Here is a 27648-nt window from a genome sequence, read left to right on the forward strand (position 1 = left end):
TGCCCCTCTGAACTGCCTGCTTAAATCCCTCCAGCATTGAGGCAGGTGCGTAAAACCAGTTTAACAAACTCCCATCCCTTTTCTGTCCAACTTTCTAATGCAAGATTTAACCGTTACTCTCAGTCCTTTATGTATGCAACGGGTCAACTTTGGAAATGTTTCCCTTTTTCTATATTTCCTACTGCCTGTGATCTCCAGTCCTTCAAACGCAGTCTACCAAGGGGTCTCAAAATAAATGGATCTTAAATTTGGCTCTCTGTTATCTTGATTTTTTTTTTTTTTTTGAGGGAACAATTTGCAGGCTCCTGGCCTTTGGTTCCTTCCTCAATATATATATATATATATATATATATATATATATATATATATATATATATATATATATATATATATATATAGTGTGTTTGTCCATTTACTGTATATGGGTATAGTTAAAAGTGTGTGTGTGTGTGTGTGTGTGTGTGATCACATGTCGCATCCTCCCGTCACCTCAACACAGGCCCCCACCATGTAGCTGCTCCGCTCACTCAGCAGGAACGCCACCACTTCAGCCACTTCTGTATTTGGGGAAAAATAGTAAAATTAATTAAGAAAAGGAAACAGTATAAACATTTTCAAAACTTAACATTTTTACCCTCTAAGGCGCAGGTGGTTTGAGTCGTTAGATTATTTAACGACCTGTAAAGCACACCATGACACGAGTCGGGTAAAAAAACATATGAAAATATGACACACATCAGCGGGAAACTTGTGCCCTCCTTTGTTTGACACGATGTGTATCATGGTGCGTTGTACAGGATGGTGTTTGATGATTGGAGTCCGTGCATGAAAGGGTTTATTATGTTTGTTCAGTCTGTCCATTACCAACAACTTAAATTAGGGACCTGGATGTAAATCAACGGTTGTGTGTCGTGTTCTGGGGTAATGTTTGTGTGCTTTTCTTTCAGTTACAGTTATATGTGTTTGTGATTGTCCCTCGCCACAAAATACTACCCGTGCATGGTGAGTTAAGCCCCGGCAACTTCAAATTATTTTCCTGTCAACTATTTCTTCCCCTGTCCCCCTCCTTCCTACCGATTTGGTGGTTAGCCACCAACAACTGGTTTTTCCCTTCTCACTCACACAGGCTGTATCATCATTAGAGGGATGGCCTGAAAATTTAGATAGTGTGTTTATTATCATAACAATGGTACTTTGTGACAGAATCCATGATTTATCAGTTTTGCTATGTGGTTTTCTTCCCTTATTTATTTATTTATTATATTTCCTCAGACCAACCTCTCAGATGCCTCTCGTTATACATTCAGAGCTTATTTTCAACCTTTCATATATATATATATATATATATATATATATATATATATATATATATATATATATATATATATATATATATATATATATATATATATATATATATATATATATATATATATATATATATATATATTGTTACGGGACAGAGAAAGATAACGTGCACTATAGTGAGAATACTAAGAGTCACTACTGTCCCGTAAAGTTCCAGGTTCAAAACAAAAGAGTTAGGTAAAATTACAAGTTAAAGTTTAATGCTCAAACTAACAACAAAACATTCAGAACTCATAAGGATAATGTAATGGCAAATAAACAGGTTAAATATATGGTTAACTGCAATAGCCTCTATTAACACGAAATTAGCAAGAGTAAATTTATCTAAGTCAGCCCTGATAAAATGAAAATACACCTGGTATTGCTCAGTTAATGCAAGATAAATTATTACAGATACAAACTATTATCAAAAATGACTGACATAAAACCCAACACTAATCAAAAACCTCACTAGGCCTAAGAATTAACCTTAGGCTATACAGTACAAGAACAAAATGCAATAACACGTATACTCAAATCACACAACTGCTAGATGGTTGGAGACTTCCTGAGAAATTCACAATAATAATAACTGTACAGGGGAGGACAGAGATGTGAACAAAATGAGGAGCAGATCTAAGTGGCAATGATGCAGAGACTGAGCTCATTATATAGGGGCCAGGAGAGCTTGATACAACTTGTAAGAAGGACGCGCAAATGAAGCCATGGGGACAAAAACCTGAAAATCCCGCTCTGAATAACAGAGAGAACGACTTACTCTACTATAACGGTAGAAGGGGGGGACAGAGGCAGAACACGCTCTTAATCAAACATGCAGCATACTGTGCATTAAAAATTACACAAAGGATGATGAAATCATAGGCTATGTAACACCTCCCCACAAAGAAAAAAGAAATTTACAAAGGAAATTTCTTATTACACTAAAACAATCTGTACATGGCATTACAGAACATGCAAATGTCTTTCCTAATGTTACAAAACATGAGATCTCCCTAGCACGTTCAGTTATAGGTACTTGCCAGTATCCCTTTAACAAATCAACTTACTTATGTACCTAGCCTTTCCGATCTTGTCTATGCAATCTTCCACATGAGGGAGAGGGTAAGTGTCTGTTTTGGTTATCTGATTAACACGTCTGTAGTCAATGCAAAGCCGCTGTGACCCACCTGGCTTAGGGACCAGAGTGACAGGAGAACTCCACTCGCTCTGACAGGGCTCAATCATCTTGTGGTCCAACAGGTAGCCAAGCTCCTTCTGGATGAGAGGAACTTTCACTGGGTTCACACGGCAAGGAGGCAGTTTAATTGGCTTTGCGTCTCCAACCTCGACATCATGCATCAACACAGTAGTTCTTCCTGGAGTGGCACGGAACACTTGCGGGTACTCCTGCAGTAATACCGAAAACTCCTGCCTTTCCTCGGGAGGTAGATGAGAAAGCTTAGTCTGGAGATCATTCATGATATCAGGATTCTTCCCCAAACTATCACTCAGGCTCATACTGCATGGGAGAGCTTCACTTGCAGACTCGGGTGGAACAGCTACAGTGCAGACTGGATTATTTTCGTCCCGCCTGTGATATAACTTCAGCATGTTGATGTGACATAGTTGCTTGCTCTTTCTACAATCTGGTGTGGCGATGACATAGTTGACATCACTGAGTTTCTTCTCCACGAAATAAGGGCCACTAAACTTGGCTTGAAGAGGTTGCCCATGAACTGGTAGCAGAATCAAAACCTGATCTCCTGGCTGAAAGTGGCGTAACCTGGAATTCTTATCATACCAAGTCTTCATCTTCTCCTGAGCAGCTCCTAAATTCTCTCTCGCCAGTTGTAAAGCAGTGGACAGCCGTTCTTTGAACTTCATCACATACTCCAGCAGGTTGACGTCATCTTCCTCCGACAGCCAGCATTCCTTGAGTAGCTTAAGGGGTCCTCTTACTTCATGGCCAAACAGTAGTTCAAAAGGTGAGAAGCCCAGTGATTCATTTGGAGATTCTCTTGCGGCAAACACAACGAATGGAAGACCTTTATCCCAGTCTTTCTGATGTTCCAAACAGTATTTCTTGAGCATCGATTTGAGTGTTTGATGATATCTCTCCAACGCTCCTTGGGTCTGGGGATGGTAAGCTGAAGACGTGATCTGGGTGATGCCCAACTCTTTCAGAGACTGCTTGAAAACGTTTGACATGAAATTACTTCCCCGGTCTGACTGTACCTCCTTGGGCAGACCAAACTTTGTGAAGAACCCTAGCATTTCCTTAACCACGTTCTTTGCTGAGATGTTTCTAAGTGGAATGGCTTCAGGATAACGAGTAGCCATATCAATCAGGGTCAACACATAAGAAAATCATGAAGAAGTCTTAGGAAGAGGGCCCACAATATCCACCAACACACGGGTGAAAGGCGCCTCAAATGGAGGAATGGGAACTAGAGGTGCAACCTTTTCGGTCTGATTACACTTCCCCACAACTTGACAGGTGTGAGAAGACTTACAATACCAGGAAACATCCCTGAAGATACCTGGCCAGTAGAAGTGTTTCAAAATGCGTGTCACAGTCTTCCTCACGCCAAGGTGTCCTGCCAAACTGGAATCATGAGCCACTCTAATGATATCCTGCCTACAAACACGAGGGATGACAACTTGATGTGCAACCTCCCATTCACAGTCGGCTGATGCTGTTGGGGGTCTCCACTTCCTCATAAGTACTCCTGACTTTACATAATAACAAGTAGAAGCACCGGCTGACTCTTCTTCACTGTAAGCAGAGTTAGCTAGACCTTTCAACTCAGGGTCAGCAACCTGCAACTCAACCAACTCTTGACGAGACAAATTATCAACACTACGGGGTACTGCCTCATCTGGTGAGTGGTCCAAATTAGCAAGAAAAGTGTCAGCTAGGATAACATCATCATCATCATTATCCTCTAAATCACCAGTAACTTTAGACTTAGCCCTAGTGACAGCACATGCTGGGAACACATCAGGGACATCACAATCCTGGGACGCAGCCACTGGCTCACTAGACAACTGAGGAGCTGGACACACTTGACTTCCACCAATATCATTTCCAAGTAAGAAAGTTACACCTGACATTGGGAGTGTCTCAACCAACCCAACCATAACGGAACCATTAACAAAACCAGACTCTAAATTCACTCTGCACAGAGGGACAGAGAAGTAATTATTCCCTACACCTTGTAAGATTACAGTTTCATCAGAGGAATTAACATTAGAGCCTAGAACACTGGTCAGCATAAGGGATTGGCAAGCACCTGTATTACGATATATTTTAACTGATTTCCTGTCATTACTGTCCAGAGGACTGACAAAACCATCAGACAGGAAATTAGCACATGAACTCTTGAGAGTGTCACCCACGTTACTGCTCAAAAGAGGAGCTCCATCATGAGAATTTAAGTTACCCCTCAAAGCAGGTTCAGTTAACTCAGTTAAAGAATTCTGGGAACTCTCAAGAGTGGACACTAGACCAATTGACTGAATATTTAAAGACTTCTTTTTGTTCACATCACGCTGTCTCCTGAAACATCTCTCCGTAGTATGACCAAGCTTACTACAATAAGTACATTTACTTTTCTGAAATCTAGAGGTGAAGCTGGTATTTACTTCCTGAGAAACATCATCTTTATTCTCTTTCCTGTTACCTGTACTCTGAGTAGAGGCAACGTACTTACTCTCAGCTTTCCCTTTTTCTCTAGAATATCTCTTGTGAGTGAGAACATACTCATCAGCTAAAACTGCAGCATCAGACAAATTATCTATCCTTTTCTCATCAAGATATAGGCTTACATCTTTATAAATACACCTCTTGAAATCCTCCAGCAAAATCATCTGCTTAAATTTACCAAAATCAGAATCCACATTCTTAGAATTTAACCACTGCTCTAACAGATCTTCTTTGATTTTTGCATACTCAACATGGGATTGCTTATCTTGCTTGTAAGTTGTCCTAAATTTTACTCTATAGGCTTCAGGAACAAGCTCATAGGCCTTAAGAATCAAGCTCTTAACTACATCATAATTATCAGACTGATCCTGAGGCAAAGATGCATAAGTTACTCGAGCTTTACCGGTGAGAACAGTTTGAAGGAGTACTGGCCAATTCTGTTTGGGCCAATTAAAACCTGTAGCTACCCTCTCAAACAACTGAAAATACTTTGTTAAATCAGATTCATTAAAAGGAGGGACAAGTTTAACATTTTTAGCCACATCAAAATCATCAGAGCTAGATGATCCAGTTCCACCTTGTTTCATGCGATACTCATGGTCTGCCTGAATCCTAGCAATTTCAACTTGTGCCTCAGCCTCCTTAGAACGGGCCTCCGCCTCCTTAGCCTTAGCCTCCTGCAGGGCTAGCTGTAACTTAGCTAATTCAATCTGCGTTTGCTCATTTGGAGGAGTTACATTAAACAAGCTTTCATTAATCATGTCAACAATCTGATCTTTAGAATGATGAGAGCGAACAGCAATTCCCAATTGTTGAGCAACAAGCTTAAGTTCATTCTTTGTTCTGTTTTCTACATCCAACACTGTTTGCACATTTGACAAAAAATCTTTGGCTTCATCAAGTGTAGTAATAGTAGACATCATGAATAAGTAACAGTCACAAAATATCAAGCAATATCCTTATGATAATATCCTGAATATCCTGATATGAGGTCGCCAAATTTATGTTACGGAACAGAGAAAGATAACATGCACTATAGTGAGAATACTAAGAGTCACTAGTGTCCCGTAAAGTTCCAGGTTCAAAACAAAAGAGTTAGGTAAAATTACAAGTTAAAGTTTAATGCTCAAACTAACAACAAAACATTCAGAACTCATAAGGATAATGTAATGGCAAATAAACAGGTTAAATATATGGTTAACTGCAATAGCCTCTATTAACGCGAAATTAGCAAGAGTAAATTTATCTAAGTCAGCCCTGATAAAATGAAAATACACCTGGTAATGCTCAGTTAATGCAAGATAAATTATTACAGATACAAACTATTATAAAAAATGACTGACATAAAACCCAACACTAATCAAAAACATCACTAGGCCTAAGAATTAACCTTATGCAATACAGTACAAGAACAAAATGCAATAACACGTATATTCAAATCACACAACTGCTAGATGGTTGGAGACTTCCTGAGAAATTCAAAATAATAATAACTGTACAGGGGAGGACAGAGATGTGAACAAAATGAGGAGCAGATCTAAGTGGCAATGATGCAGAGACTGAGCTCATTATATAGGGGCCAGGAGAGCTTGATACAACTTGTAAGAAGGACGCGCAAATGAAGCCATGGGGACAAAAAGCTGAAAATCCCTCTCTGAATAACAGAGAGAACGACTTACTCTACTATAACGGTAGAAGGGGGGGACAGAGGCAGAACACGCTCTTGATCAAACGTGCAGCATACTGTGCGTTAAAAATTACACAAAGGATGATGAAATCATAGGCTATGTAACAATATATATATATATATATACACCTCCTATTGAAAATTCACTATACTTCCTATTAAAAATTCACCAAAAATGGCGTCAATTCACCCAGCCTCGGAGTCCCCAGGGGGGGGGGAACATAAATGCCCCCGCCATCTGCCCCTCTCCCGGTGACGACTCGAGGTGCCTGGAACCACTGTCTGACTCTCTTCTTCTTCATTTCTGCAACATTCGCGGCCTTTCATCTAACTTTCGCTCTGTTGAGCACCACCTCTCCTCCTCTAAACCTCACCTTCTTTTTCTAACGGAGACTCAGCTGTCTGAGGCAACTGACAGCAAACCCTTTTCTGTATCCTCCTACTTTCTCTATACTCATTTCAAAGCCAAAGGTGGCTGTTGTGTATACATACGCAACGACTTATCTTGCTCTCGTGTTCCTGAACTTGATTCTCCTGAATTCTCCACACTCTGGCTTCGGCTTTCCTGTCATTCTCTGACTAAATATATCTGTGCTGTTTACTTATCCCCTAATTCTACTGACTATCAAAAATTCTTTGACTATCTTACTTCTACTGTGGTAGGTCTCCATATTATAATTGCAAATCATACTAGATAGATAGATAGATAGATAGAGAGACAGATAGAAGCAGGAAGTCACATGATGAGAAGGTGTTGTGTTTGCGAGAAGCGAGCAGCGCTAAACGCTTACACGGAGGAAAGCTGACGACAGCGGCCAGTAAGGAGATGATTCAGTTAGCTGTCAGCAGTCCTCTCGTGAGAAAGATCTAGTCCACCCACGAGGAACACATGTGACACACACCCTACTACACGAGAATTTAGGAAAGAGAGCTCAGACCTAGATTAGCCACCGAACAGGCTAGACAGAAGGAGACAAGCGACCCTAGAGAGAGGTCGAGACGGAGATTAGCTTTAGAACAGAGAGAGAGAGAGAGATAGCGAGACAGGGAGGTAGCTACCCAGGACTTATACTATTATACCTGTTTAATATTTCCAAGACAAAATAAAAATAGTCCCATACTATTCTTTACCTCTCCCGTCACTACATGACATCTGGTGGGGAAACTACTACAAGATATAAAAGCCGCTCGACCACAAGTCTAAAATATACTTCTCTACAAGTAACTACAAAGTCTTTATGACATTTGGTAGCAGCGAACGTATACGAACCTCGTCTACGAATCAACATTAAATTCCTACAAAATATCAAGATTGACAACAACCAACAATATCAGCTCCTGCCCCTCCGTCTCCCAGATCATTACGCTGATGCAGAGGTCAAGAGATCACTCGACGCCTTGCAAGTAGCTTAACGACAAACCAGCAAATCTGCGGACATCGTCTCCGAATTAAAAGCAAATTTCTACAAAAGCAACCGAGACTACAAGGTTAGCTTCAGTTCTACAAAGTCTTTATGACAAAGTCTACAGCCATCTACAATCAACTACAGCCATCTACAATCAACTACAATTAACAACTCTACGTCGTCTGTATAATCTTCTACACGCACCTACAAGTAGCGGCAGTCTTCATCCCACAACGAATAAATCACTAGAGAAAAGGACAGAGAAAACTTCCACATAGAATAAAGGGAACAAACAAACGAAGAGTGAGACACGATTTACAACTCATCTTACTCACTCGTCTTCACTCAAGTTACTCATCGCTACTCATTCACTCACCACAGCTACCAGTGTGGGAAGCCGACGTCACCATGTGCTGAGATGACATCACAACGCGAGTCTGCCATGCCAAGCAACGTGTGACGGACACCAGGCACTTCTCACCCACTACTCATTACTCATTATTCACATAGCTCCTACTCATATTCACTTATTTTCACAGTTAAGTTGGAAATTCGACGTTCTATGTTGAGGTTTGTCTGGGTCAGCCGTTAACCACTACAAATACCAGGCCATGGAGTTTCCTGAGTAATATCGTCCATCAACACACCACTAGAATTATCAAGAGATCTTCAATCAAACCTGTATTTTCTTCCGAGATCGACTTTTGTATCGACACACCTCTACGATCTGTATCAAGTGGGTAAAATTATACTTGCTCATTTCTTCTCAGTGCTAAAATTAGCTATATTCAACTTATTTAATCATCTAGTTTGCTAGGACATAAATAAACAAGAGGCGTATTTCATAACATCATATCTTAATGACAGGAATATTTTCGCAACCACCCACGTTAATACCAGATGACACACAAATTGCCACATCAGACTCACAATTAAGAGACAGCCCACCCATTGTACAACCCACACCACACGTTATAGATAAGGAAACAAATACGGGAGTTTCGGATGATGAGTGGGAAACCCCTTCTGACGTTGAGAGTATCGACTTCGCAGCTGCCTTAAATACGTATGCCAATATACTTAACAGGGTTCACCGGTCCGGTCATACATATTCTACCATTCCCTCACATAACGATAAACTCGTACAAGTTGAATTAACAGGGCAATCATTAAATATGAATCAAGAAACAAATACTGCTGATCTAAAAACCACACCTCACGTTTTTGTGTATCACGAGGATAAGACTGCCCCAAAATTCTCTGGCACAGACAAGGATCGCATTGATGTCATTTCATTAATCAGTCAGTGCGAACAAATGTTCATCAAGCGCCACATACTAGATGAACAAGAGAAAATTGCTATTTTTTCATCTTGCATAAGCCAGGAAAGATGTCCAGCAAGCAATTTATTGCGCTCCGATAAGCTACATCGTGCTAGGACATATGATGAATTTAAAACTGAATTTCTGAAGAAATTTTCTGGAGGTATGAACTTCTTGCCAGGTATAATTCCAGAATTACATAAAATTGTAGATCTTGTAAGGAGCACACTACAAACCATGTGCTCAGTGAAATAACTGCTGATGTCTCCACAATCAAGAGAACCCTATTAGCTACTCTGGAGAATTCTAAGTGGATAACAGATGATGGAAAGATGTCCCCAGACCTCGTCGTGGACATCATTGGTTATGTAGCTGCCTTGTGTAAATTACCTGATAGAACCCTTAAGATCGCCAAAACAATCGCGTACATCCCTGGAATGTGCTTACTAGACTTAATGAACGAGGTAGAGATGCAGTGCAGTAAAGCAGGTGTGGTCGACACACATGCACATTCTGGTAGAATCAGGGTACCTGAGACAGTATCAGCTGTGAAAACATCAACACCGACCCCAAACAGAGAACAAAATCGATCGCGACCTGAAATGAGGCAGCCCAAACAAGCAAAGACGCCTAGACCTCGTTCCCACACGCCTTCCTACAGGCAGTTTCATAAGTTTTCGCGCAGCCCGAGCAGGTCTCGCGCTATAAACAACACTTTTTATGGGAAATCACCTCGTAGGTCACAGTCAAGGGATAGGTCCATTCTGTGTCATTACTGTGCAAAACCAGGACACACAAGGTATGAATGCTTTATCAAGGCAAAAGAGGATAATCAAAAGACACAAGGGTTTGGTCCTTACTGTAGGCATCATAGATACCAAGGGCACTGGACTAGTGATTGCAAAACAGTAGAAAAAATTGTGTCTATGTTCAAATCGGGGAAGACCAAGTCATGACAAAAAACGAACAAACATAAAAAAGAACAAGGTTAAACTTCACATAGGAGGCATGTTGGGAAATGAGTGTATCTTGATACCAGCTGTATGTGAGGATCAAAACGTTTCCTTATTTTTAGATACAGGCTCTCCAGTGAACTTAATAACACATGAAGAACTAAATAGAATTCTTAAAAATAAAAAGAAAGTAACTTTTCTGGATGAAGCTGATTTAGAATTAAACACAGTAGATGGTCAAGAGATTACAGTAAAAGGTATGATAAGATTAAATCTCAGTTTCACAGAAACTACAAGACCATTCTCTGCATTGTTCTATATCGTTGAAAACTTAGCAATTAAAGCTCATATGTTACTGGGCTTAAGATCCATGAGAACTGAGAACATAACTATACTCCCACAAATGAATGGAATAGACTTTGATAATGAATTTATAGAGGAAATAACTTCAGAGCCCTCACCGATTGGTAGAAGAGAGCCAAAAAGAATTGGTAATATTAAAGGCTTAAACAAACATACACAAACAGATGAGTGTATAGATCCACTTACACCAGCAACCCCATCCTCCAGAATTAGTGACCCAGCTAACAGTACTGATTTATCAATTTTTCCAGCCCATCTCACTAATGATTTGGTTATACCACCTAATTCATACATGAAGGTTACCATAAAGAGCAAATTACGGAATAGTACTGTTCTTGTCTTAGAAGAATTATGTAAAGTAAAGGGATTGTCAGTAGAAAACGCATTATGTCATACGAACGACGAAGGGCTAACTCAGATATTCATTATTAATCACATGAATGGGGAAGTTCAGTTGAAGAAGGGAACTTGCATAGTTAATATTGAAAAATGTTTAGCCCCTGTGAAGGAAATAAATATTGGTGGAGTAACAAGTGAGATAAAATCTACGGATAGAGAAAGAATAAAAGAGAATTTAATTCACTCAGGTGAATTTGACGAAGAAAATGATTTGTTAACCCTGTTGGAAACACACAGGGACACCGTAGCCTTGCCCGGAGAACAATTAGGGTGTACTAACTTGATTAATCACATGATTAATGTGCACCCAGAAACACCACCAATTTTCGTACCAGCTTATCGCATACCACACTCCCAACGTACACTTGCAAATCAGTATGTCGATGAAATGTTAAAGCTTGGAATTATTGAGCCTTCAGTTTCTCCGTGGAACGCTCCCCTTTTCTTTGTGCCCAAGAGAAATGGAGAAATGCGTGCGGTAGTAGATTACCGTAAACTAAATAATCACACCATCCCAGACAGATTTCCCATGCCATTGCTAAGTGATGTTCTACAGAATATTGGTCCTGAGAATAATATATTCTCGACCATCGATCTCCTAAACGGATACTATCAGATTCCGGTATCTCAGGAGTCACGTAAATACACTGCCTTTTCAACAAACAGAGGCCATTATCAATATACAAGAATGCCAATGGGACTGAGGACAGCCCCTGGTACGTTCCAGCGTCTTATGAATTACGTATTGTCCGGAATTTTAGGACAAGGAATATTTGTTTATCTTGACGATATTATTATCGCAACGAGGAATATTAAGGATCATCTCAGGAAATTAGACTTACTCTTACAAAAGCTTAGTGATGCTGGATTAAAAATTAAACTTTCTAAATGCAAATTTTGCTTTAAGGAAATAAATTTCTTAGGCCACAAATTAAGTTCTGATGGTATTCACACCACTGATGACAAAATACAGGCAGTGAGAGATTTTCCTGAACCCACTACGACTGACGAAGTTAGACAATTTTTAGGTCTGGCTGGGTACTATAGGTCCTTCGTACCACAGTTCTCTCATATAGCCTTCCCTCTATTCCAACTACTCAAAAAAGATGCTGTATTCCAATGGGAAGAAGAACAAAAAAGGGCATTTAACAATCTAAAAATTAAACTAACGAATGCACCTTGTTTAGCATATCCAGATTACACGAAATCATTTCTTATTTGTACAGACGCATCAGTTAAAGGATTAGGGGCTGTACTGATGCAGGAAGATAAAAGAGGAAAGAATCAACCAATTGCATTTGCCAGCAGACAAACAAGAGGTGCGGAGAAAAATTATAGCACTACAGACTTAGAGGCACTTGCAGTGATTTTTGCATTACAAAAGTTTCGAGATTTGGTATATGGTTACGAAATCCACTTATTCACCGACCATAAACCACTGGTGGGTATGTTTAAAGAAAAACTCCTTTCTGGGAGGAGAGCAAGATGGAAATGTACAGTTGAAAACTACAATGTACAAATACATTATATACAAGGTAAAATGAATATAGTAGCTGACGCATTATCTAGGAACCCGAACACAATTCAGGTTGCGGCGTTAGATCTCAAAGGAAATATCCCAAACCACGAGGATATCGCAAAGGCACAAAGACTTGACCCAGTATGGTCAAAAGTAATATACAAGTTAGAAAGTGGAGATGACATACAATTACCCAAACTGCATGTCCCACTTGAACAATTCACAATGGTCAATAATACATTATACAAAATTAACTCTAAACAACCAAAACGCCAAAGAAATACTAACCAGTTGGTAGTACCTAATGACATGATACCCCAAGTATTACGAATGATACACGACAGCCCACATGCAGGACACCCTGGAAAGGATAAGACATTCAACCAAGCCCAGCTATTATATTACTGGCCTTCATTACGAAGAGATATACACAATCATATAGACAGATGCGAATCATGTGCGAAACACAAAGGATACCCAATCACACCTGCACCGATGGGTAATTACCCAGTACCACATCAGCCATGGGACGTTGTCGCTGTTGATTTACTCAAGATGCCATTATCATACAATAATAACCTATACTTATTCGTAGCAACGGATCATTTTTCCCGTTATGTCATTTTAGCTCCAATTAAAGATAAGACAGCAGAGACAGTAGCAAAGGCAATAACAGATAATGTAATATGTCGCTTTACTACCCCAAAGGTATTAATAAGTGATAATGGAGGAGAATTTAATTCTGAGATCTTACAAGAAATATGTAAACAATACAACATTAAAAAGGTTAACGTTTTGGCCTATCACCCAGCATCGAATGGGTTGGTAGAGAGACAAAATAAAAGGTATTAGATGTGCTACGACACATTCTCAGTGAAAATTATGCAAGCTGGGATGATTGGATTCCCAGAGTAGAGGCCTCCATTAATGGGTCTATAAATAAATCCATTGGTGACACACCACATTTCATTATATATGGCACGGATAAAAAATTACCATATGAGCTCCTAGAAGGTGACAGCATGCCTATATACAATTACGATGATTACTCTAAACTCCGTTTACGTGAATTCCAGGACATACACAAAAGAGTGCAAAAACAATTAACGATGTCCAGGGAAGAAATGACGGAGGCATTTAACAAAAAGGCAAAAGATTCACCTATCAGCTTAGGAGACATTGTTTACGGAGTCATTCATACGAGAGACAATAAATTATCCCCTAAATTTGAGGGCCCATACAGAGTAATTAACATAAAGGCAAACAAAGTTTTAATTAAGTCACTTTCAAGTGGCGAGGAAAAACAAGTTCATATTGACCATTTAAAACGAGTTTCAAGGGAATTATCACATAGTTATTCAGCCTCGGATACAACCGAACAGGTGAACGTACCTCAAGAAACCAAGCAAGAACACAACAATGATTACAAAAAAGAAATTAAGGTCATATACCAAACAATCGAACATAGGTGCAACTATTCCACTGAAATCTACAGTACATCATTTACGGGAATTAAATATCGATTTAAACTCCTTCTATAATTGAAATAACAGCCAACCGTAACGCACATCATCACTATCATCAACCACAGCTTTATAGGAAATTAATAGATTTTTTTTTCGGTAGGTTACGATGAAGGGACTTATGCTATGGATTCTCCTATACATAGTAAGGGTATATGCGCACCTAGACCCCAAGCATATAGTACGACAAGGATGCCTCATAGCTCCAACAGCCACGACTACAATCGTCAAGGACGTCATGAGTACTGAAATAAGTCTAGATTACTTGTATGACTTACCTACTTATATAGAAAGACTTGCGACGCCGATGCGAACTCTGGACTTCAAGATAGGGAATTATGTTTCACAATCACATATCACCAAGGAAGTGGATGAAATGGTGAAGTTAGCGAAATGGAAACTAGAACAGGCGAAGTCAACTATGCTCGTCATGATCCAAGATCTCCCATCTTCTGGAACAGAGGTGCTGAGCGACAGGAACAACATCACACGTACTCGCCAAAAGCGCGGTTTGTTCGATCTGGGCGGCGCAATTCTTGGGAACATCTTTGGATTGGCTACAGAGGATGACCTTAAAGAAATAAACAAAAAATTTAATAAGATAGCTCAGGTACTAACATACCAAGATAAATTCATCACAGGACAGAACTCAGCAATGAAAACAATTGTGAAAAATCTGAAACAAGCAGAAAACGTAGCTCTCGAGAGTATAGATAAAATAAATAACTTGGAGGGTAACGTTACCCTTTTCCAGCACTTCTCCATCATCACAGAACATATTGACACGATTCTACTACAATTAGAGAACACTAGAGATCATTTCAGGGCACTTATGCAAGGAATTTCGAATGCTGGTGATGGCAAGATCACAAATGACTTACTCCCAGTTCATGAGCTACGTCAGATAGTTAGTCAAGGCATACATAAACATAAATTGAAGCCATTGTTCCGCAGTAGGGAATTTATGCAATATTACCCGTACTTGGAAGCAACACTAACACCAACATCAGTGATAGTTCATGTACCATTCATCACGGAAGACCTGTTCACAGTATACCAAATACACCCCTTCCCCTATAGAAACAACAACACTTTAGTCATCATCAACATCAACACAGACACCGAACTCATCATGGTCTCCAAGAGACGAGACACTGTCACTTTCGCAAGTGAGTCAACGATTGAGCGAAAGTGCCGCACATCCTTACATGCTGTTCATCTTTGTCCTGCGTACATTTTCACGTTTCAGCCTACTGATACGGTCCCTTGTGAAATGGCTATCATCAGCAATAACAATATTCATCATCATTGCAACTTCACTTTTGCTCCAGATAAACTTGTACACCATCAACGCATTGGACACTCGCAGTTTTTTTATTTCCCTCATAACACATCAGTTTACATAGTCTGTCCAGATATACCACCATCTCATACATCAGCCTCAGGATTATACATAGCACCAGACTACTGTGCGGTATTTACACCATCCATGTCTACTTTTTCCACCATCAATCACTACGCCATTCTCAATCATACACACAAACATTTCCACCCACTGCCTGATATGGACTTAAACATGAGCACAAGTATTAAGCTGACTTCACCTAAGTTTGAAACTATGCAGCTGATCAATGAAACAATGAAGCCCTGGGAGGATTTGAGTTTGAGTATGTTCAACCCATATTATGTGTATAGCCAAGCACCTTCTGTCTTCATAATTATCTGCATTGTGGTTGCAGTATTGCTGTTGGCCATGCACAGAATGCATGCAAGAATTGCTAATTTGGAGTCATTGTTTAGTGGGGGGAGAGTTAACATCACAGTTAACCACCCTGAATGAAGTGTATATATTTTGTATATAGTATTAATTATATATATAAAAAAAAAAAAAAAATAATAATAATAATAATAATAATAACACAAAGAAGAATGACCCATATATGGCAGACCAGTACCATTATCTTTAAATGAAATATTAGTAACTCTTACAATAATCTTAATTTTAAACTATTTTTATTCTTGCATGTATGCATTTCACTATAATAACCCAAGTACATACTGTATTACAGTTAAATAATTTACTTTAATGCATTTATTCCAATATGTATTCAACTTATTTAAAATGTAATATTACTGAATAATCACTATTTACTATGAATAATATATGTATACAATATTCATACAATTATGTTACTTTACAATATTATGTATTTCACTTAATTAGCTTATAAGTTCATTATAATGTGTATGTAGTATGTATTAATATATTATAACTATTAAATGTCGATGGTACGCCATTTTTGCGCGGCAGAGCAATGTGGTAGGTCTCCATATTATAATTGCAAATCATACTAGATAGATAGATAGATAGATAGAGAGACAGATAGAAGCAGGAAGTCACATGATGAGAAGGTGTTGTGTTTGCGAGAAGCGAGCAGCGCTAAACGCTTACACGGAGGAAAGCTGACGACAGCGGCCAGTAAGGAGATGATTCAGTTAGCTGTCAGCAGTCCTCTCGTGAGAAAGATCTAGTCCACCCACGAGGAACACATGTGACACACACCCTACTACACGAGAATTTAGGAAAGAGAGCTCAGACCTAGATTAGCCACCGAACAGGCTAGACAGAAGGAGACAAGCGACCCTAGAGAGAGGTCGAGACGGAGATTAGCTTTAGAACAGAGAGAGAGAGAGAGATAGCGAGACAGGGAGGTAGCTACCCAGGACTTATACTATTATACCTGTTTAATATTTCCAAGACAAAATAAAAATAGTCCCATACTATTCTTTACCTCTCCCGTCACTACATGACATCTGGTGGGGAAACTACTACAAGATATAAAAGCCGCTCGACCACAAGTCTAAAATATACTTCTCTACAAGTAACTACAAAGTCTTTATGACACTACGATGGAACACATTCTGTCCATTTCTCCTTTCTCTGAAATCTCCATTCTTGGAGATTTCAATGTTCACCACCACCTTTAGCTCTCCTCTCCTTTCACGGATCCACCTGGTGAACAAGCCTACATCTTTTCTATCCTTAATGACCTAGAGCAGCTTGTACAACACCCTACCCGTATCCCTGACCGCCTTGGAGAGAGCTCCAACATACTTGACCTCTTCCTCACAACTAATCCTTCTGCTTACTCTGTTAATCTTTTCTCTCCGTTGGGCTCCTCCGATCACAACCTTATTACCTTAACCTGTCCTATCACTCCGGTACGGCCTGTGGACCCTCCAGGGAAACGTCGTCTGTGGCATTTTGGAGCTGCGGACTGGGAGGCCCTCAGGCAGTACTTCTTTGATTTTCCCTGGAAAGATTATTGCTTCCATGGCCGGGAGCCATCTGGGTGTGCCTTGCGCATTACGGAGGTTATTCTCTCGGGCATGGAAGCATACATTCCTTTCTCATATCCTTTGACTAATGCAAGAAAGCCTTGGTTTAATCACGCTTGTTCTAATGCTGTCCGCAACAAGGAGAAGGCCTACAAAAGGCACCGGAGCCAACCCACCCCTGAATCACATAATCTTTACGTTTCTGCCCGGAATCGTGCTAAGACTGTTCTTCGCTCTACTAAAAATAATTTCATCCATATTAAATGCTCTCAACTCTCCAACTCGAATTCTTCCCGCTCCTTCTGGCACCTTGCCAAAAATCTTTCTAACAACTTTACCTCATCATCCTTCCCTCCTCTTTTCTGCTCTGATGGTTCTGTAGCTATTTTTTCTACTGATAAAGCAGATCTCTTCGCATAGACTTTCTCCTCCAATTCCACCTTAGACGATTCCGGTGCTGTTCCTCCATCACTTCCCCCCTCTGACTTCCCCATGGCTGACATTAAAATGTCTTCAGTTGATGTATTTTCTGCCATCACTGGCCTCAGTACTAACAAGGCATATGGGCCTGATGGGGTCCCTCCTGTTGTTCTCAAGAACTGTGCTTCTGTGCTTACACCTTGCCTAGGCAAACTCTTTCGCCTTTGTCTGTCAACTTGTACCTTTCCTTCTTGCTGGAAGTTTGCTCTCATTCAGCCAGTCCCAGAGAAGGGTGACCACTCCCAACCCTCCAACTATCGTCCAATTGCTTTAACGTCCTGTATTTCAAAAGTTTTCGAGTCAATTCTTAATAGAAAAATTTTAAGGCATCTTTCCTATCACAACCTTCTTTCCGATCGTCAGTATGGGTTCCGTCAGGGACGCTCCACTGGCGATCTTCTCACCTACCTTTCAGACTCCTGGTCATCCTCCTTTCGGGACTTTGGCGAAAGCTTTGCCATTGCACTTGACATCTCAAAGGCTTTCGATCGAGTCTGGCATAAATCTTTAATTTCCAAACTGCCCTCCTACGGTTTCTATCCTTCTATCTGTGCCTTCATTGCTAGCTTCCTTTCTGGTCGTTCTATAGCCGCTGTTGTAGACGGCCATCGTTCTTCTCCTAGATCTATCAACAGTGGTGTTCCTCAGGGCTCTGTCCTATCACCAACTCTCTTCCTTGTATTCATCAATGATCTTCTAAGCTGTACATCTAACCCTATCCACTCATACGCTGATGACTCCACCCTTCACCTTTCCATTCGGTTCCCGCAACGCCCATCTCAACAGTTACTTCAACAAACAAGGGATGAGGCTATGGCACACCTAATGTCTGACTTGGCTCATATCTCTGACTGGGGTAAAAATAATATGGTAGTCTTTAATGCATCTAAGACTCAGTTCTTACACCTATCAACCCGACAAAATCTTCCACAGGTATACCCACTAATGTTTAATAATATTCAGCTTAATCCTGCATCATCCTTGAACATGCTTGGGGTTTCATTTACTTGGGACTTATCTTGGAAAGATCATATTACATCTCTTGTAAAATCTGCTTCCAAGAGATTGGGTGTGCTAAGCCGACTCCGCTCTTTCTTTACCCCTGCACAATTGTTGACTCTATACAGGGGTTTTATCCGCCCCTGTGTGGAGTACGACTCTCATGTGTGGGGAGGCTCCCCACATACAGCTCTTCTCAGTAGGGTGGAGTCAAAGGCTTTTCATCTCATTAACTCTCCTCCTCTTACTGACTCCCTTCAACCTCTGTCTGTTCGCCGCACTGTTGTATCTTTATCTCTTTTCTATCGCTACTTTAATGGTCACTGCTCCTCTGAACTGTCTGCTTGCATTCCTCCACCTCTACGACGGGCTCGTAGCACCCGTCTGCAGCAAACTCTCATCCCTTTTCTGTCCAACTCTCTAATGTAAGAGTTAACCGTTACTCCCAGTCTTTCATTTATGAAACAGGTCAGCTCTGGAACTGTCTCCCTCTGTCTGTATTTCCTGCTGCCAATGATCTCCAGTCTTTCAAACGTAGTGTGCCCAGGCATCTCAAAATGATCGGATCTTGAATTTGGCTCTCTATTGTATTTTGTTTTTCTCTTGGAGGGACCTGTTACTGCGGGCTCATGGCCTTTGGTTCCTTCTTCCTCACATAAAATATATACATATATATATATATATATATATATATATATATATATATATATATATATATATATATATATATATATATATATATATATATATATATATATAATGCTAGGAAGTAGGAACCAAAGCCCACAAGTCCGCAATAACCATTCCTTCCAAGAGAAAAAACAAAATATAAGAGAGAGCCAAATGTAAGAGCCGATCATTTCGAGATGGCTGGACACACTGCATTTGAAAGACTGGAGATCATAGCTAGCAGGAAATACAGACAGAGAGAGTTTCAGAGTTAACCTGTTGCATAAATGAAGGACTGGGAGTAACAGTTAACTCATGCTTTAGAGAGTTGGACACAAAAGGGATGAGAGTTAGCTGCTATATGGGTGCTATGTGCCTGACGTAGAGGTGAAGGGATGCAACCAGACAGTTCAAAGGAGCAGTAACCATTGAAATAGCGACAGAGAAGCGATAAAGATGCAACAGTGCAGCGAAGGTACAGAGGTTGAAGGGAGCCAGTAGGAGGAGGAGAGTTAATGAGACGAAAAGCCTTTGACTGCACCGTATTAAGAAAAGCTGTATTTGGGGAGCCTCCCCACACATGAGAGTTGTACTCCACACAGGGGCGGATAAAACCCCTGTATAGAGTCAACAATTATGCAGGGGTAAAGAAGGTACGAAGTTGGCTTAGCACACCCAATCTCTTGGAAGCAGATTTTACAAGAGATGTAATGTGATCTTTCCAAGATAAGTCACGAGAGAATAAAACCCCTAGCATGTTCTAGGATGATGCAGAATTAAGGGGAATATAATTAAACATTAGTGGGTACACCTGTGGAAGATTTTGTCGGGTTGATAAGTGTAAGAACTGAGTTTTTGATGCATTAAAAACAAGATTATTTTTACCCCAGTCAGAGACATGAGCCAAGTCAGACATAAGGTGTGTCATAGGCCCATAGCCTCATCCCTTGCTTGTTGAAGTAACTTCTGAGATGGATGCTGCGGGAACCGAATGGAAAGGTGAAGGGTGGAGTCATCAGTGTATGAGTGGATAGGGTTAGATGTACACCTTAGGTCATTGATGAATAAAAGGAAAAAAGTTGGTGATAGGACAGAGCCCTGAGGTACACCACTGTTGATAGGTCTAGGAGAAGAACGATGGCCGTCTACAACAGCGGCTATAGAACGACCAGAAAAGAAGAGAAGCTATAGATCAAGGCACAGACAGAAGAGGGCAGTTTGAAAATTAGATTTATGCCAGACTCGATCGAAAGCCTTTGAGATGTCAAGTGCAAAGGCAAAGCTTTCGCCAGAGTCCCGAAAGGAGGATGACAAGGAGTCTGAAAGATAAGTAAGAAGATCGCCAGTGGACCGTCCCTGACGGAACCCATACCGACGGTCAGAAAGAAGGTTGTGATAGGAAAGATGCTTTAAAATATTTCTATTAAGAATTGACTCGAAAACTTTTGAAATACAGGATGTTACAGCAAATGGATGATAGTTAATGTAGAGGGTTGGGAATGATCACCTTTCTTTGGGACAGGCTGAATGAGAGCAAACTTCCAGCAAGAAGGAAAGGTGCAAGTTGACAGACAAAGGCAAAAGAGTTTACCTAGGCAAAGTGTAAGCACAGAAGCACAGTTCTTGAGGACAACAAGAGGGACTCCATCAGGCCCATATGCCTTGTTAGTATTGAGGCCAGTTATGGCAGAAAATACATCAGCTGTAGAAATTTTAATGTCAGGCATGAGGAAGTTAGAGGGGGAAGTGATGGAGGAACACCACCGGAATCGTCTATGATGGAATTCGAGGAGAAAGTTTGAGCGAAGAGATCTGCATTATCAGTAGAAGAAATAGCTACAGATCCATCAGAGTAGAAAAGAGGAGGGAAGGATGTTGAGGTAAAGTTGTTAGAAAGGTCTTTGGCAAGGTGTCAGAAGAAGCAGGAAGAATCTGAGTTGAAGAGTTGAAAGCATTTAGAACGGATGAAATTATTTTGAGCAGAGCGAAGAACAGACTTTGCACGATTCCGGGCAGAGACGTAAAGAAGATGTGATTCAGGGCTCTCTCCTTGTTGCAGACAGCATTAGAACAAGCGTGATTAAACAAAGGCTTTCCTGCATTAGTCAAAGGATATGAGAAAGGAATGTATGCTTCCATGCCCGCGAAAATAGCCCCCGTAATAGGCAAGGCACACTCAGATGGCTCCCGGCCATGGAAGCAATAATCATTCCAGGGAAAACAATTAAGTACTGCCTGAGGGCCTCCAAATCTGCAGCTCCAAAATGCCACAGACGACTTTTCTTTGCAGGGTCCACAGGCTGCACCAGAGCGATAGGACAGGTTACAGTAGTAAGGTTGTGATCGGAGGAGCCTAAAAGAGACAAAAGATTAACAGTGTAAGCAGAAATATTAGTTGTAAGGAAGAGATCAAGTATGTTGGAGCTCTCACCAAGACGGTCAGGGATACGGGTAGGGTGCTGTACAAGCTGCTCTAGGTCATTCAGGATGGGAAAGATGTAGGCTTGTTCACCAGGTGGATCAGTGAGAGGAGAGGAGAGCCAAAGGTCCATAGAATGGAGATTTCAGAGAAAGGAGAAATGGATAGAATGTGTTCCATCGTAGAAGTAAGATAGTCGAAGAATTTTTCATAGTCAGTAGAATTAGGGGATATGTGGACAGCACAGATGTATTTAGTCAGAGAATGACAGGAAAGCCAAAGCCAGAGTGTGGAAAAATTAGATGAATCGTGTTCAGGAACACGAGAGCAAGGTAAGTCGTTGCGTATATATACACAACAGCCACCTTTGGCTTTGAAATGAGTATAGAGAAAGTAGGAGGATACAGAAAAGGGTTTGCTGTCAGTTGCCTCAGACAGCTGAGTCTCAGTTAGGAAAAGAAGGTGAGGTTTAGAGGAGGAGAGGTGGTGCTCAACAGAGAGAAAGTTGAGGAAAGGCCGCGAATGTTGCAGAAAAGAAGAAGTGAGTCAGATAGTGGTTCCAGGTGGCTCGAGTCGTCACCTGGAGAGGGGCGGAAAGTGGGGGCATTTATGGTCCCCCCTCCCTCCCCGGGGACTCCGAGGCTATGTGTCTTGAAGCCATGATTTGTTTTTGAATATTGGAAAAGGAAGTGTAGTGTGTACTGTGCATGTGGTTTGGTGCTGATAGTTTGAGAAACTTGTATTGGAGAGCATGCTGGCCTACTCTCTGTGTTACTGAGACACTAAAAAAGTTCAGCAAAGGGGATGGTCAGGAACTAGTCCCGAGGACTGATGAAATGGGTGCTCCATCTCTTCCTATCATCAGATTTCCATCCACCCTGGGAGTACTGCCCTGCTCGACTGGTGCTACAGTCTACTCCTCCTAATACCGGTGGTGTGGATGTGGATGTGGATGTGATAGAAATTGATTGATGAAATACGCTGGGGTGGTTTAGCCATACGAAGAGGATGGAGAGCGAGAGACTAACGAGGAGAGTGTATGTGAGTGAGGTGGAGGGGGGAAGAGGGTAGGGAAGGCCTAGGATGAGATGGAGAGATGGAGTGGAGAGGTATTTCAGAGAGGAGGATGTGAGCTGGAAGCAGGTAGTGAAATGACAGGGGACGGCGACACTGAGGCGATTTGCTTATGGCCACCCCTTACGGGATTGAGGCATCTGGCAACAGATAGATAGATAGATAGATCATAACTAACCTCATTCTAACTTTTAAATTAAGTTATGAAGTCCTACTTTTTCACAGAAAACGTTGCAGTATTTTAGTTTGCACACATGAACAGTAGAAAGGTTGAAGAACAAACCTGCATTTTCAGACTCTCGATCTAACAATAACTTTATAATTCACAGGTTATAAATCAAAGGCCAGCTTAGAAGCGTGCATACTATTAGACATTTTACGTGTAAAAATAAGGAAGACACGGTTCTTTCTACTCCCCGTACACGCCCGGGCGCCCAAATGCACTGAATGTCCATAACTGTTTCACTCATTTACTGCGTCACTGTACTCTTTGGGAGTGTTAATGGTGTCTGTGGTGTATCTGAGTGCAGATGTTTTGCGTTTTGGGTGTGTCTGGAGTGTATCTAAGGGGTTTGTCCAGAAAAATAAAATATGTGTTGGGATGTGTCGAGATGCTATATACGGTCTGGGTGGGTGCAGTTTTGAAAGGTAAACTGAGATGAAGGCACCTGATGGCACTAAGCTGGTAGTCACAAATTCAGTTATTGCTTTCCATGTTCATTGATGACTACACTTTTTTCCGTAATCATAATGTGTTGTGTACCGGTAGAGGCATGAAAATGTGTCATGCCAGACAGAACCATTAAGTATCAGAAGCCAATAAATGTTTTTCATGAGATTAAGAAACAAAAAATCTTACAAAATATGAGCTTTCATTCTCTGATGTGTTATGTCTAATTATTCCTATTATAATAAACCTGACAAGCACACATGCCCCTTGTGGAATACTGTATTGTTTAACGGGGAACGAACTTAATCATACACGGGAGCCAGCACGGACTTTTTCCCACTAAGTCACACTTTGCCAGGCAAATACCGACTTGCATACGATTTCTCTACCGAGCTGAGCTCTATACGACTGAATGTAGCTTAAAAAAAAAAAAAAAAAAAAAAAAAAAAAAAGACCCCTTCTCTTTGAGGGGTTAATGAAGCCTATACTGTCTAACCCCTCCAGTTCGAAACCTCTCCCATGATCCATTTTATAAATATCTGGAGATTGCAAGAATAAGATACAGGAAAACGTAATGGCTGGGAAAGAGTAAATTTCGACAGTTCGATCCCTCTGTTGCTGATTTTTCACCATCCAGACGCTTTAACCTAATTTAGGAAAGGCCTTTCACATTTAGGAGTTAGTGAAGACTGTATAAGTATCTTGCTGATGCAATTCAATAGGTCCCCAGGAGAGAGGATAAGAAGAAGTAACTGAAGGTTTTAATACCGGTTGTTGGAACCCTCCTTCGTTGAGTTCAACATCCTGCTTCGAATTCTTTGAACCTCTGAAGCCTCCCGGTCCGTCTCTGTTCACTTTCTGATGATTCTATGCAGCTACGTATATCACTCCTATATTCAAGAAATTAATGAGGGCTGCATCTAACCCCTCAGTCGAAATGCCCCTCCCAATATGCATAAAATCATCTAAGATAACATGCATAACAAATAAGGTAATCTGTGCAGGAGGTAATGCTAATTGTTGGAACCTTCCTTCACCTAGTTCATTATCCTGCTTCATTTCCACTGAACCCTTGAAGCTGGCAAGAGAATAAGAGATGTCCCATACCATGATAGGGTTAACAGTGACGGTATTCACACTATGACAGTATTTTCGTCCTGCCCTTTGAGCGGTCATAACCAGTCACAACCCGAGGCTTCCCGTGACGTGACTGGTGTAGAGGTTTATCTCGTCTAAATGGCAGCAAGAAAATGTGGCGTAGGTCATGGGTGACTGCCGTTTGCTGGAACAAATATTAGAGAAGTCCGTGGCAGGGTTTTCAGCTATTAATTATTTTGCTCTCTCTCTCTCTCTCTCTCTCTCTCTCTCTCTCTCTCTCTCTCTCTCTCTCAGTGCGCGTCCACACATGCCCCCGAACATTTGTTGGCAACACAGCTGGCAACATGTTTGGGTACATGTATGTAGCAGTATTTGGACAGATGTATGCAAACATGTTTCAGTGCAGCTTCGAACACTGGCAGCAGAGGCGATGGGATAAGTGTGTCCATACCAGGCAGCTGAGACTTCATCATGATGTTGCCAACATGATCTGAATGCTGCTGCTCCCAACATGTTTGCTGCGTGTTCGTTACTGTGTTGCTTACATGTTGCCGTGCTAGCACGTTCGAGCACACGTGTGGATGCGCCCTTACACACACACACACACACACACACACACACACACACACACACACACACACACACCATCAAAATTCTGTCCCACATATACCACCATGCTTACTTCCAAGTACAGTCAAAGACAAAAGCCGTGTCGTAAAATTTGGTGAAAATATCTGCTGAAATACTATAGTTTGGAGAGGTCTGCTTTGTGTCAAACGATCGGTTGGTAGCACTGACTTGAGTTGCCATTTGCTCCACGTGATCAGCCTGTAGATGCCAGCATATAATATTTTGTAACTTACCGAAACTAATCTATATAATTATTAAATCATTCTGACTGCAGTTTTTATTTAGTATTAATGAAGCTTTTCTCATCTTTTATTTTTATGACAACACTCTTATCCTTACAAGTCAGTTAGTTTAATAGGTGTTCGGAAGTCAGTTCTCCAACTTTATTAACTCTAACTTTGCTAATCAAGTTAATAATTATGACCTGGGAAATTAAGTGCTGTAAAACAAAATTCACTATAGTACTCAGCACATGAGAAGAGTTATTCTGTTATGATAATTGATTATTTTTCTTTTAGAGTGGCTGACAAACTGAATCCCACAGACGAGTTCGAACACATAAACAAGACGACCGAAGTCTGCGCAGAACTGGTCGTGTGCTTCATTCTAAGTGCACTTCGTTTCCTACGGCGTAAGCACTGCTTGCAGGTGCTGCTTCCACCGTTGTGATAATCTCCTTGTCCTATTGTGTTGCGGTAAAACGAGGACGACTTGAACGATGAAGGTTCTCCATTGTGCCTTCCTCCTGCAATCCACCTTTCTTTGGTTATACCTATGCCAAATGTTTGAGCTTTCTGTTGTGGATTCGTTTCCCGTAAATGTAGGAAGTTCGTGCCACCTCTCATATTCCTATAGTTGGATGCATGTTGCTTGACCTCTCCATACCATGGTATAGTAGGTCTGCTAGACATTCTGTAGTAAGATATAAGATGAAATGTCATGTGATCATCGCCTAACCGTAGGCATTTCGTCTCTCATACGAAGTTCGGAATCAGCAATTCTTGAAAGACGATGTTAAGGCTTCGGAATTTTATGGGTTCATTCACACCGTCATCCCATCAGCAGCATATATGAAGCTTGGCGAAGTCAGGGTAGCCAACCACGAACATGTAACTGTGGTAGAGCTTTCATAATGTTTCAGGTGTTGCACTTAATCTTGGGACAAAACCGTGACACGACTCTTGTCTTTGCCTGTACACACATTAACAAAACACCTCACACTTCAGTCGACACCCACAACTACACACCTCTCACCTACACCCTCATTCGACACACAGCCACCCGGGAGAAGAAATGATAAAAAGAACATATTATCATCGTCTCAACATCTTTTTCCCATCGAAGGATAAAGGATTAACTAATTATATACAGAGGATATAGAACTCTCAGCTGACCAGGTCATTTTCTCATAACTCTTCTCTCTCAAGCCATTCAAGACAATTTTCTCTTTTTTCCCCTTTCACTCATACTTCTCACTTCCATGCGGACATACCCATTTTTTACACGTTTATACATCATTACACATACTCTCACACTCACACTTAGGCACACCTCTCATTCATACATACATCCACATCGCCACTGACACCCACCTTCACCCACACCTGCCTCCACCCACACTCACACCCACGCCCATATCCACATCCGCAATCGCAACCACCAAAGCATTACACCCACACCCATTTAAATTCACATCCCTCTACACCCACACTTACCTACACCCACACGCACTTCAATCACACCCACTTACACCTACTCTCATGCCTACTTACATCCCCACCCCCGCACCTACTGTACTCTTTTTGCTCAACTTGTCCTAAATATTCCGTTTATCCATCTTAGAGGCAGAGTTGTAACAAGATTAACAATACGACATTATGCTAGTCACGAAAATATTCTATATACAGGATGCAGGGCCGTAGTATCGTCTTATTCTGTCACTGACCTACGTGAAGTCGCATTTGGACGAATATCTAGGAGAGGGCGATGAGGGACAGTAGTTGAGTACGCAGGGTACAAAATATTCTAGGAAGGGCATCTCCATG

The 27648-nt window shown here is 41.0% G+C and overlaps 1 protein-coding gene across 1 annotated transcript in view; it reads right to left on the reverse strand.

Moving 5' to 3' along the window:
• Positions 1–451: 451 nt before the first annotated feature.
• Positions 452–27648, reverse strand: part of LOC145394453 (estradiol 17-beta-dehydrogenase 8-like) — a 175213-nt gene continuing 148016 nt past the window's right edge. Inside the window, exon 6 of the mRNA XM_080268312.1 lies at positions 452–557. Within this exon, the coding sequence (XP_080124438.1) occupies positions 466–557 (92 nt within the window). The 3' untranslated portion in view covers positions 452–465. The remainder of the gene's footprint in view (positions 558–27648) is intronic.

This window comes from Coenobita brevimanus, chromosome 27 (genome assembly GCF_032717465.1).
Source record: "Coenobita brevimanus isolate Jiangsu-jjx chromosome 27, ASM3271746v2, whole genome shotgun sequence".
Lineage (NCBI taxonomy): Eukaryota > Metazoa > Arthropoda > Malacostraca > Decapoda > Coenobitidae > Coenobita > Coenobita brevimanus.